This window comes from Anoplolepis gracilipes, chromosome 7, assembly GCF_047496725.1.
Source record: "Anoplolepis gracilipes chromosome 7, ASM4749672v1, whole genome shotgun sequence".
Taxonomy (NCBI): domain Eukaryota; kingdom Metazoa; phylum Arthropoda; class Insecta; order Hymenoptera; family Formicidae; genus Anoplolepis; species Anoplolepis gracilipes.
In genome coordinates, this window is record NC_132976.1 from 9,673,299 (window position 1) to 9,687,504 (window position 14,206).

General features: G+C 30.8%; 1 protein-coding gene and 1 long non-coding RNA gene across 5 annotated transcripts in view; one reads left to right on the forward strand and one right to left on the reverse strand.

Annotated features, from left to right (window-relative positions):
* LOC140667973 (uncharacterized) overlaps positions 1-7,720 on the reverse strand; it is a 97,553-nt gene extending 89,833 nt beyond the window's left edge. For 2 of the 3 annotated variants that reach the window (XR_012047095.1, XM_072896428.1), the window contains exons 1-2: positions 7,096-7,720; positions 6,933-7,030 (exon numbers count right to left, since the gene is read on the reverse strand). Coding sequence is in view for 2 of the 3 variants with exons in the window: in XM_072896428.1 (XP_072752529.1) it covers positions 6,933-7,030; positions 7,096-7,138 (141 nt within the window). In the remaining variant the exon portion in view is untranslated. The remainder of the gene's footprint in view (positions 1-6,932; positions 7,031-7,095) is intronic. The other variant, XM_072896429.1, reaches the window with a different exon arrangement.
* LOC140667978 (uncharacterized) overlaps positions 1-14,206 on the forward strand; it is a 74,672-nt gene that overhangs the window by 47,812 nt on the left and 12,654 nt on the right. The window lies entirely within an intron of this gene.

The following is a 14,206-nucleotide window of genomic DNA, read 5'->3' on the forward strand; positions in this document are numbered from 1 at the left end:
TACAATTGACGCATACACGGCTGGAATTCGCGAAAGGAATTTAATTATCGATGAATAGCAAAACTAAATTACCTAGATAATTACTTGTTACCTCGCGCGCACTCATGCGACTGGAAATAGTGTAACTGGTGAGATCAAGCGCGCTCGACCAGCATGTTTCAACGTTTTCATTTACATAGGAACATTGGCATGTTCATTTCTTTTCGAGACATGTGTTCCACGCATTATCACGAATAAATGACGGCGCCAATGAATTGTAAGAGAGAGCAATCGAAATTTTTATTTTAATAACCGAACTTCAATTTTTTGTAATCATTCTGAAAGCAAATCATTTTCAATCAAGAAATATTTCCATTGTAATTAATTAAAATATGCTATTTATGTTATTGAAATCTATTTCCTCTATTTTAATGTAATTTCATTATAATTTTGTAATTATTTATACGTTATAATAAAGTGTATATAAAAATATTTTCAAGAAAATTTTTTAAATAATTTATATCTTCAAGAAAAGAGAACATATTTAACAAGATACATTTTAACACATAAATATAGTTCTGATTTTTATATATCTACATAAAGAGCGACGAGAAGATTTGAAAATTTTTATGTAATCATTATTTAATATTTTATACAGACTACAATATATCGGCCATACCTAACATATGTTTAAAAAATATTTAGAATATTAAATGTATGTAGTTTAAATTTTTTTTAAATATATTTATAACTATTATTTATTTTAATTATTTATAAATATTTTTATTACATCTGCGAATGCATTTTTTTTTAAATACAATTTCAAATTAAAATTTTTTTCTTATTCTTTTTTTCTCCATTTATTAAAATCAGTCAGTAAAACTTTAATGTGACAAAGTTTTCGAACTTGTCGTCATACCAAGTTAGAACAAACCCCTTATGATAATTTATTCGATTGTACGTAATTCTAATTTTTGATTCCCATAAACAAAATTAACTTACTTAAGCACACATGCTTTCATCTACAATTAAAATTATTTGCTATCAAAACTCATATCAATATAATAAAATTTCTATAACGAATAAATGCTACAATTAATTTTTATAATCTTTTAGTCACAGAAATCCTTCTTGTGATTCAATTAATGTTTAATTGCTATAAACTCATAATCCAATTAATATTTAATTGTTATAACAGTAGAAGTCAATCACTCAGTCTAAATTAATGAGAATCTCAGATGCGCTGGAAAACGTATTTAATATTAGTTTAAATCCAAATATCGATCGTATCAAAATGATTAATAATTCGATAACTTATAAATTATATTAGTCCTAATATATACAAGTTTATATGATATTATGTAACAGAAATATGCTAGAATGACTCATAAACTTTTGTAGAGAACACCTTTTGTAGACATTACCTTTGTTGTTTAATTGTGTTTTGTTGTTATACATTATTTAAAATTGCACAAGAAAAATAGTCTATAAAAGCTTTTTTTAAAGTCTTTCATATAGGCTGGTCAAAAGAATAATTCTCTCTGTAAAATTTTAAATAATATTAATAACAAAATATCGATAACAAAAAGTTAATAACATGTATCTAAAAATTTATGATATATTCTAATATTTATGCTTACACAAAATGTAGATTATTACAACGATGAATCTCTAACCGCAAGCGATATTATTTCCAAACACCATAAACTGCCGGCAGAATAAAAAGACGGCACTATTATGCGAAAAAGATGACGCATACATTGCATAACCCGGTTTCATCTAGAATACCAGCTTTACGAAATGTAATTTAATAAAGACACAGTCTCTTACGGCAATAAACTTTTGTATTATATTGCGGACAAATGCAAAGCAAGCGAATACCTTGATTTGCACTCAGCAATAATAAATATCTCTAAAATTTATGGAAAAGAAAACTGGTAATTGACAAAATCGTTTTAATTTTCAATCAATATTTGTGACATATTTTTTCGTTACTCTTATTATAATATCTATATAATATTATTGGCAATAGACAACTAAAATCTTAGTAGAATGATGAAAATAATAATGCTTTGACATTATATTTCTCTCTTTCTCTCTGTCTCTCTCTTTCTATTTTTATTATATAGATATATATATATATATATACATATATTAATAATTTTAAAATTATTTGAAAATTTTCTATATAATCAGCGTGTGTTTAACAATAAGTAAGTAACCCCCGCAGAGAAATTCAATTACCTACGTTCGTTAAAACAAATTTACATTGTACTACCACGATTGCGGATTTTAATTTGTTCTCTTCAATATGTAGATACAAATGTATAAATACGTCCGCCCTCGACTCGCTCGCGCACGTGCGCGCACTTACGTACATACTCATCTTGGTTTCGTGCTGTATGTATATATACGCGTACATGCTCTTTTATGCCCTTTCAATCTACGTTTATTCATTCTTTTATGGATACCAACCGGGCTCGCCTTTCATTTTGTTTTAACGGAGGAGGAGAGAACCGAATGAAAAGTTGAAACGGCCGGAGGAAAAGAGTAGAAATAAACGAGCGAGAGAGAGAGAGAGAGAGAGAGAGAGAGAGAGAGAGAGAGAAGTTAAGAGGGGTGCGGAGGAAGATACATACAGAGAAAAAGGAGAGGGGTAGCGAGGGTCGAGAGACGAACGAAAAAGAAGGTAAGGAGAAAGAGACGAAAGCGGGTGGCAGGTTGTTACTACCACGGTGGTTGGGGAGGGAGAAGGTTTGCTTGGAGGTGGAAGAAGAGTATATAAACCTGTAGAAATGCATTAGGTACCTACCTACGGGCGATATTACCCAGGGAAAAATTCTGCTTCTCAAAGGGTCGCCCCGAGTGCTTTTCAAAGTAGATTTTTGGAACGAGCTTGTCCGATCTTTCTTAAAAGGATCTCACAGCGGAAGAGAAAATTGCACTAACTCGATGGACATGACGCCTGTCGATTTAATCCCCGACGCCATAAGGTGTCATGCTTCGATTTTCAAAATATTTTTTTCTTTTCAGACCAATATAATATAAATATTATGCATAGTTAAACATTTTAGGTCAAACGAAATATAAACGAAATAATTAGAAAGAAAGCAATTCTATCATAGTGCGATAAAAATATCAAAATGAATACAATGATTAATAAGATATTAAGAATGGTTGTGCAATGCAAAGATTGTTATAAAAGTTATTTGTTTAATGTTTTCTAAGTATACAAGGTGTATCGTAATTATCAGATATCCTTGATGTAAGTGGATTCTTTGATTTGGATCACCAATTTGGAGTTAATTTTCCCTCGACAGAGAAACTGTCGAAAGAGATCAACATTTTCTGTGAAACGTCTAATTTTTTCATTATATATCTTTATAACTAAGCCTTAAATTGAAATTTTATTAAAATAAATTCCCTCTGAAATTAACAGAAGAATGTAATTATATTACGCTTTTAACTCCACAAAATTTAGTTTACGACAAACCTTTCTTTTTCATTATAACGCTTATAACTCGAAAATTATTGATGCCTCAACATTTTCACTGACAATGAGGAAAAATCGTCTCTAAATTGGCCCGAGAATTCAGCTACATCAAGAATATCTGGTAATTACGATAAATTACTCTGCATATACACATGATAAATAAAAGATTGCGATAATAGATTATAGTTTAAAAATATTTCTCACAATCAATACAAATTTTAAATCCAATAAGAGAGATTTATCGTATATATCATCATATAATATATCAAGATTGATGACATGAAATATTGGCAAACGATTATTTGATTAGATAATTACACGCGCAGATGAACGTCCTGCACAGATGAATCATATTAATATTTGGCGTATTGCTTTATGCATAGCAAAAGATCCAATGGATGGATACACACGATTGGAAACATTGATCGTGCGATGCCAGACACAACGGTATTCTATGTATGGAAGAGATTTAATTTAGACGAACGTTTCAAATCTCTCTCAGATTGAATAGGGAATATGGACGTTGCATGATAGTGGTAGTAGTCCCGATTGCTATAGTAGTGGGTAGCAATAAAAGAGAAAGACAAAATGAAAAAGGAAAGAAAACAAGAGAGCCTTTTGTGGTGCGGGAATGAATAAGAACAGAAACGCAAATCACAAATGCTTCCGACCATTGAATACTAAGGAATTAGAAAAAATTAACAATTTTTTTCATCATTACTTATAATTCACGATTATTATATGTAATTTTTTCTTTCTATACAGGGTCTTCCAGGTTTTTTTTTTTTTTTTTTTGCTAAACTATACCAGTATGTTTTACAAGTAGAAAAAAATATTTTATAAACATAAGCTTACAAATAATAAAGCTTGCTTTATTAAAAAGTTATAACAAAAATGAAATGAAAAGGAACTTGTTCTTATTATTAATACGGTACTGTGTGAGAATAGGTGGACGACTCGTCACGAATTAATAGAAGAATTAATATTACATTTACAGAAATGAAAGAAAATTAACACGAAATTTATACAGTGATAAATTCAATTTTCTAGCAATGTCAACCTCGTATTGAAAACAACGATGATGGACAATTGGAATAATAATATAAACGCAAATCGTGTAAACAGATTAGATAAATAGGTCATTGACTTATTCTCACACAATACTACATCGTGTTAAATGTAAGAGATATCAAGAATTTCTGAATTACCAATAATTTAAAAAGGGCTTTTTGCAAACTAAACTTTGTAAAGTTGAAGATTAACGCAACTTTTACATTTTTTTAATTAATTTCAAGTGGAGTTTACGTAAATAAAATTTTAATTTAAAGTTTATTGTTTGTTACAAAAATATATGATTAAAAGTGTGCAAAAATATATGATTAAAAGTGTGCAAAAAATGATGGTTACTCGACATTTTCGTTGAAATAAAATAGTCTCCAAATTGAGCAAAAAATCTGGAGGAAATCCGATAGTTTTAGAATACTTTACATATATATATATATATATATATATATATATATATATATATACAAGGTATAAATTGAGAAAGATAATATTAAGATTATATTAAAATTATAAATTGAAAAATTATATATTGCATTTATTAATTAATATTGCACGAAAATTTGAATAGGTAAATAAAAGTTTATGCTATTTTTAATTTAAAATTTTTGAAATAAAGAGATTTAAAAATTTAATCACTCATGATTTTTTAAAAATCATTTGTGAGTTGTGCTACAATTTAGTTGCGGGACATTTCGTCATTACTAACGTTAAATAAAAGAGCAACTGTATACTATCGCACAATCACAGATAGACGGTTCTTTAATTAACGCTCATTATTGGTTAAACATTAAATCTTTATATACATATAATTACTTCTTTTAAAATAGCATGCATTTTTACCTTATTTATAACGATCTTATTATCTTTGAATTTCAGAATAATCTATATAAGGCGTCCTATTTTAATTTACCTTTCTCAAAAACTTTTTATTTTTGATGATAGAAAAAATACTTTAGACAAAAGTTGTTTGGATCGAAAGGGCATATAAGATGGTATAATTGATTTGTCCTTGAATGTGTCGAAGTTATATGGAGATCAATCTTGTTTTTTTAAATAAAATTATCTTTATTTTTTAATATAAATCAATCAATTCCTCGCAATATGTTGTGTAAAAGTTACATCATCATGGTAAAAAATTCAATAGTTTACAAGATATGTTTTTAATTTAATTCTGCATAAATTATGAAATATCTCATTAAATATTCGGTTTTCGATTAACTTATCTCAATACTTTTATACATAGTATGATAAGAGGATTCAATTGGTGTAAAGAAAACACATAGTTGTCTTAACAAATATATATGAATTTGCAACGAAGTTACATATTTTTTTTAGGACAACTATATGTTTTCTTCACACCAATTGATTCCTCTCATTATTCTATGCATAAAAGTATCGAAGCAAGATAATCGAAAAATGAATATTTTATGAGATACTTCATAATTTATACAAAATTATTAATAATCAAATTAAAGTTAATGGGATATCGTAAATCTTGTAAATGCACTATTGAAATTTTGGCCACCATACCGTTATAACTTTTTACGCAGAATATTGCAAGGGATCGATTTATATAAAAAAATTAGGATAATTCTAATTAAAAAAATATGATTGACTTCCATATAACTTTATAACACATACACCAAGGACAAATTAATAACACCATTTTATATTCTCCTTTTGAACCAAACAACCTTTGTCTAAAACATTTTTTCTACAATCAAGAAAGTCTTTGGGAAGGTAAATTAAAATCGAATACCTTGTATATATACAAATAGATGTATGATACACATACATATATATATATATATATATATATATATATGCTGCAATCCTTTATATATGTGTGTGTATACGTAATATTATTTATAATTTGTTCTAAATATGTAAAAATTAATATAAGTAAAAGTATAAATCGGTTTATACCGATACTAACAATTAGCGATTCAGTCATTAATAACTGTCTGATAACTTTTAAAAATTATCAAATTTAAGAATGAAAATTTATATAGTATAGCAAGCGTTATTATCAATGAAATTTGCAAGAATCTAACATATTTGAGAAACATCTTATTCTAAGTACCATTGTATTTAGTGCGTTAAATAATAATGGTGCAACTACGATCCGATTCTCGCAAACCAAAGCACGACTTGATAGTACAAGACTTATGATAGTTCATAGTCGTTTTATAAATTCGATAAAATATATATAGTTTTTCATATTCTTTATATCTGTACTCTCTCTTTATTATTATAAAGTATTCTTGAAGAATTACTAAATTTGCTTAACTCTGGATTATCGATATTTTCTACATAAATTAGATAAATTTACAAAATTAATTGTTTCAAGTATTATTACTTACGACACTTATCATTATCAATGGTCTCGACTTACCTTGTAAGAATATTGGTCATACATTCTGCAAGATTCAAGATCGCTACTGAGAACGGAATAACCAGCATCCATACTGACCCGACGTTTCTTTTCGCCGCCTGGAACGAGTCTTTGTGAATGAAAAGCCATCTATCACGCACAGACACAGTTTGACAACTAGTACCAAACAAACTGATCGCAATTGCACCGACTATACCGTCGCTCATCGTATGATTCGCTGCGTACCAACGCGACACGATGTCAGCCTCGTCGTATCACACTCGATCGGTTTAACCCGTTTCGAACAGTGTACTCACCAATCGCGACGCGCGTAGCAGCTCGTGGCGCGAATGAAACAACTCACGACTTGCGCGAATATCCTGCCGACCACATACCTAGGTCGCAACTTGCGCTATCCGATTATTTTAATAATCGAGATCTATATATGGTTATAAATTATCGAGATATTTAAACTAAACATCTTACCATGAAATCGGCAAGAGTATTATTTATTATATCTATTTGATTATTAACAATCTTTTTTGAAAAAAAAAAATGACAGTCGCATCGCACAAATTATATCAATCGAAAGCACCGAAAGTGACGGTTATTGTCTCGATCCATCACTGTCGATCGCGCACGATCAGTTCGATGTACGCACGACTGAAACCGAACTGCCGTCGTAGCACGTGAACTACGTCGTCACAGGTCGGCAGGTGCTACGTAAGACGTCGAGTGCGACTCGTACGAGAAAGAGCGACCACTCTAGCCACTCTGCGCGCGCGATTGAACGAGCGAGCGAGTGAGCAGGCGAGCGAACGGCAGTGGTAGCCGCAATGGCAACTATATAGTTGACGGTTACACTCTCGTGACGGGGACTCTTCGCTGTTTCACCGCGCGAGCGCGAGCACGCGCGCGAGCGCCGATCGTAAGGTTGGGCTTGAGCGCACGGATTGTGAACATTGTAAACTAAGTGTTACGTTAGGTTACAGGTTGGGTTAGGTTAGACCTAGGTTATGTGAGATTAGGTTAGGATTAGGTTAGGTTAAAGTTAGGTTAGATTGCGTGCGACATCGCACGCTATGCGTACTGCCGCGATAGTGTGGCGGGTGCAGCGCGAGGTGGGTCACCCCACCATCAAACTTAGCATCGCTACTTGTTCTATTCAACGCTGCTCTCTCCTTCTCTCCCTCCCTCCCTCCCTCCCTCCCATCTTTACTCCCTTCCTCCCTTTCTCCCTCCCTACCTTTTTCCTTTTCTCTCTCTTTCTTCCCCTGTTTATCTCTCTTTCTCTCTTAACCGCTCGATGTATGTATATATATATACACAAACATCTTACTCTCTCACTGTATTTCTCCTGCTCACGCGGGCTTCGCAAAACGCGGACCGACTTCTTCCCCTCTTCTCAGTGCGCGACTTTGACAGGAACGCGTATGGCCCGCGTCGCTCAGCGGAAACCCCTAGAGTCATGGATACCACCTTTGCACTCTTTATAGCTTTACTGTTTTCTTTCCGAGCGTATTTAATAAGCACGTCTTGACATGTGATAGATACTATCTGTCTATCTGTCTGTCTGATAGAAAATCTAGTTTTATCTTTCAACACAACTAGTAGCTTCTGTAATTTATTTATTCAATCCATTGAGGAGGATTGAATAAATAAACTGTCAATAATATCTCGATATTTTTGTTAAAACTACAACTGTAATACATATGTAACTGATATATATATGGATATATTACGATTGAAGCTATTTTTAAGGCTGACTTTATTTTATTTCCGGTTATTAAATTACTGGATAACAGAGACACGAGTTTCATGTCCATCGTTTTTTAGTCATATCGCATGTTGATCCTCCATCTAATAATAAGAGATAATGACCAGATGTGATAAACGTGAAAGCAGAAAAATTATGGAAGTACAACTCCCTCGTAATACATAAAATAGACTCAATATAGAACATCAGTTTACAACATTTTTTTATATAATTGACCTTAATGATTTTGCTTGAGCAACTATTTTTATAACGTTGAGAAGCAAAATTTTACTATGAATTTTAAATTTAATACAATTGTTGTATTGTTTATTTCAATCATATCAAAAACGTTAATAAAGATGTTGACAGACTTCGTCGTGTTTTCAGGTCACTTTAAACAACTAACATATATATATATACATAATATATGCATAAAAATATTAAAATACTATTAATTATATTAACTATACATATATTATAATACTATTAAGTAATATAAATAAACAAACTTGCATATGCTACCTTGTTTTTTACATGGATTTATACAAATAAGATTTGACCGTGTCATTGAATATTTGTAATTTATTATTTAAGAATTTTTTTTAATTAACGTGCGTATCATGACTGATTGTAGGCTAACTGTGAAAAAAAAATGCAATACATCGTATCGTAAAATATTCCTTATTGTTGATATCGTACAAATCAAGAATCAGTCACGAATAGCAGTCACGTGGTTCGCACGTGGATTTCATTCATGAAACATGCTTGTAGATCCTAGCTGAAGTAACGCCAGCAGCAGTAACAGTGGCTGGCTGTTGTCGTTGTAGTAGTAATAACGTTAGTAGTAGTGATGAGTAACAATATCGGAGATATGGTGGTAGTAGTAGTAGTAGTAGTATTAGTAATAGTGATGGTAGATAGCAAGCAGACAGGCAGACAGTCTAGCAAGCAGAAAGGTGGTTAGCCAGAATTGCCTGACTGGTAAGTGGAAGCAACGGTGGATGTCGTAAAGTGGAGTTTGTAGTGACATACGTGTGTTGGTTTACGCGCTGTATTTTCGCCTCAAGCAAGGTATCTAGCCAGCCAACCAGCCAACCAATCAGCCAGGCGAAGTGGAGGGAACATGAAGGAAAACGAAGAACAGAAATCATGAAACCATAAGATCAGAAACACGATGTCTTTTACTTCTTCTTTTCGATCTTTCTTTCCTCGAGCTTTCTTAAAGTCTCCTTTATGACACATATCCATTATCTACGCCATCGTCTAAAGATTACAACTTTAAAACTGTTCTTATATCTTGCCTCGTTTCTTTGCAATCTGCGATCGCTTTACTCTTTCACTTTCATCTTTTCCTTTCTTGTGATGCTCGCGTCCACATGAGTTCAACTAATTCAACGAACGTAAACGTTTTCCACCGATCAATTTTATTAGAACAACATGCTTTAACCGCACTTGACTTTATCTTTTATCACATGTTTTAAATATAATTGAATATCAAAATACTAACTCGTTAACATTATAATGATGAATGCAATATGCTGATATATTTATATTGATGCAAAATGAAATTGAACAGTGAGATTCCTAAAGCCGATTCATCTTAAGCAAGCTACAGAATTAGTTGATAATAACAGCAAATATATACGTATTTATCTAATGCCCATACATCTGTCAAAAATTTATATAAATTTATTATTTATTATTAGATAAATTTATGCATATTTTTGTATAATTACTAGCTTGTTAATTATTTCATAACAATTGTAGTAATTAAAACATCATTAATGTAACTTAATAATATAACAACATATTCTTTCTTTTATCAATATTACATTTGTGTCTGATAAATATCGCAACTTTTTATCATTCTTTTATCAAAGAATTTCTCGCTATTGATGTTACATCCAATTTTATCTTTTTACAATTAAATTTTGTCTTTAATATTTTTAGATTATTATATAATGAAATTATTCTTCCATATCTTAATGCTTGATCAACGATATATATATATATATATATATATATATATATATATATATATATATATATATATATTTATATATGAAGATATATATATATATATGTATATATACATATAAGAACGATATATATATATATATATATATATATATATATATATATAGTAACAATCGTACAACTTGCACATTATGCATACGTTCTTAAAAACAGCATATGTACATTTCAGACTTCCGAGTCTCGTTGAACGCGCGCATATCCCGTGGGAATCAATATCCGCACGTCTCCCAGTCTCTCTCCTCTATACCCCTGTCTTCTCCCGGCCCCTCATCGACCATCTCGCTCATCCGCTCTCTTTCCTCCGGTACACGGATCTGCCCCCTTGCCTGTACCCTCTCGCGGGTGCTGCACCTTCTTTGGTACCGTGCACTGTGTACCACCCCTGCGCGGAGTAAAGCGGAGGGAAGCGGAATGGAGCGGTGCGGCCATCTGCCTCTGATGAATGTGATTTAAAGAGGGAGAGCGAAATACGACCACCTGCCTTTCTCCTTTGGTACCTCCACAACTCCCTTTCTACCACCCATCCACCTTCCCCATACCAGACTCGATCCCTCTCTACCAACCCCTTCCACTACCATCTCCTATCTTCTATCAACTTCCACCACGTCAACCTACCTACCTACCTATCTACCCCTCCTTCGTTTCTCTACCCCGGCAGCTACATCTCACCCAAGTCGACACACAACTACAAAACATTCAATTTGAACGTAAAGTTAAAACGAAATGGATTTTCCAGCGCGAGTACAGTCACTGTCAGGAACTCACGCCCAATCTCCCTGCGCGTAGATTCGCGATATAAGATAGAATGTAGATAAAGTATAGATAATGAGAGAGAATTCTCTTTTGTATACTTATAATTACTTTTATATTTTCTATAACAAAAACATTTTTGTATAGTCCATAATCAAAACACCTTTATTGAATTCATTACTTGTGTGCATTCTGAATAGTAGATATTAGTGAGTAATAAAAATTTAAAACATATATGCGACACGAAACTCTTTCTCTATTTCTTTCGAACATAATTTTGATGCTCTTAACAAATATATTTTTTTTTGTTTTTCCATTTTTTTATTTCATAAATTAAAATTATTGATCGTCTACATTATCTCATTTTATCCGTTTCATTCTGAAGCATAACTATCGTTACAATAAGAATTGGAATTTAATAATCTTTTTTGCTGAAACGTTTTAAGATATTAAATTGTTAATGTTCTTTTTCGAAGAAGGTAAAAATAAAAATCATTCAAGTTGCTTATAAAAATTTAGCTACTCCTCGACATATTATTCAATCCAATATCCCTGTTATCTCTAATTTAAATTACGAAACAGAATTATGGAATTTATTGGATTGTACAAAGATTGCAAAAAAAAAAAATTGCTGAACGACGTTGCATAATCTTAAATATACGAATAATGAAACACAGTAAAGTTTCCTTTAATAACAAAAATAACTCCGAGTCAAATTAAAATAAAAACAAATTCACGGAGAAATCTGCACTTTGTGAATCGCAAGAGATATAAATTATGCATTTGACTAATGACAGTCCTCTTCTTGCTTTTTGACTTACTCCAGAAATCAAGCATATCTAAAAAGGTCGATGAAAATATATGAAACATACGAAGAGAAAAAATGCTTCTTCTTTCGTTGTTATTTTGTCGTTCAAAGCATCAAATTTATTATTTTTTTTCGTTTAAAGTAATTAAATTTATGAGAAATACTTTCTAAGAACATCGAAAAAATAACGGGTGTGTAAAACATTTTCTTTTTAATATATGGATTTTTTTCATAATTATATATATTTTGCAATCTATCAAACTTTTCTGTTGCAAGTCATTAATGTAAAAACATTCAATAAAGAATAATGAAATATAATATTGATCACAATAACAATATTGATTAATAACAAGATGTTTTAAAAATTTAAGTTTTCTTTTTGAGGCAATTTGATTTCTTCGAGGAATTTTCCACCTTCGCATGAGGCTGAATCAACCCCGTCAAGGGTCGACCATGGTCACCCTCAACTTTACCCTTGTTCTCTTTTTTGCTCTTAATCGCCTTGTCATTTCTCATCTCTCTTCCATTTTTCTTTCTTATACGAGTTTCTCGGCAGAAAATTGATTTTTGTTCCTTGTTTTTACATAATTGATGGTCTTGATTGATATGAATCAAATGAGGAATATCAAAGTCAAGTTTATAATCGTGAAAAAGAATATGTAACTATACCATATGTAATATACCATATGTTATTACGTTTTATTGTTTACTATTATTTTTTTTGGGAGGGGGAGGATGAAATGACAAATGTTGACAGTTTAATAAATGACAAAAAAAATTTAAGAATTAATTAGCATTGAAGAATATTTATTACGAACGTTACATTATAACAGTATAATAAAAGGGATAGCTAAAGGCACGATAATCCTCATCGACGATGATCAATAAACACTACTACTGTCATCAAACGAGGTGTTTCTCGTTCACTTAACCGTTTTTAATCTCACAAAAGAAATTTTGCATCGTTGCAGAGAGATACTTAACGCCTGCGCTAACATTGACAAAGGTAACTTTCAGGTGAATGCTTGATCAATGAAACATTTATAAAATGCAAAAAAATATAGAAAAAAGGATGAAATGTATTTAGCTTATATTTATGTATTAAAAAATCTCTGACATGTTTGTCCAAAGATAATTTATTGCGCTGTCAATAATGTGAAAAATGTAATATTTTTCTTTAACTCTAAGCGTCATCAAAGTTGCATTTGTCAATGTATTCACTTACAGATGACTGGAGAATAAAAAGATAAAATCTATGGATATTCCCAATTCTCATGCCGAATACATTACGAGTTTAAAAATATATCTAAAATTATTATTATAAGCAGCGAGTAAATTCTAATAAAACATTACATTTTATAATTATTTTAGCGCATTATTAATGATGGTAATAAATGTCTATTTGCTTGCGAAATAATTACTGTTAACTACTTTACAGAACATAGAGCTAGGAACGATCGATACACGCTTTAGATATCAAAAAATTTGTTCTCCTAGTTGATCTATTTTTAAACGTTATATAAATAATACAGTTTTATACGAGTTTTACATCCGTTTACTTTTGCAATGAAAATTTTCTGTTTTTTCTATCTTCACTAGCGTTTTTCTATTTACAAAAATATTTGTAGATATTACATTATTCATAATTAAAATTATATTATCTTACATTTTTTGAGCATTTATCAAAAGATATATATATATATATATATATATATATATATATATATATATATATATATTACATAAATTTCTAATATATATCTAAAAAAAAGTTATCTCATTTAAAGTCCTAATCGTTATCGTATTATATGACTTTCAAAATAATTCTTTTAAACACAATGCTAATGGTTCTATTATAATCGGAAACTCTATCCTAGAAACTTTTTTGTGTTAACGTGTTTATTAGTTTTTGCGATTTCAGTCTGAATCTTCTTTACAATATTA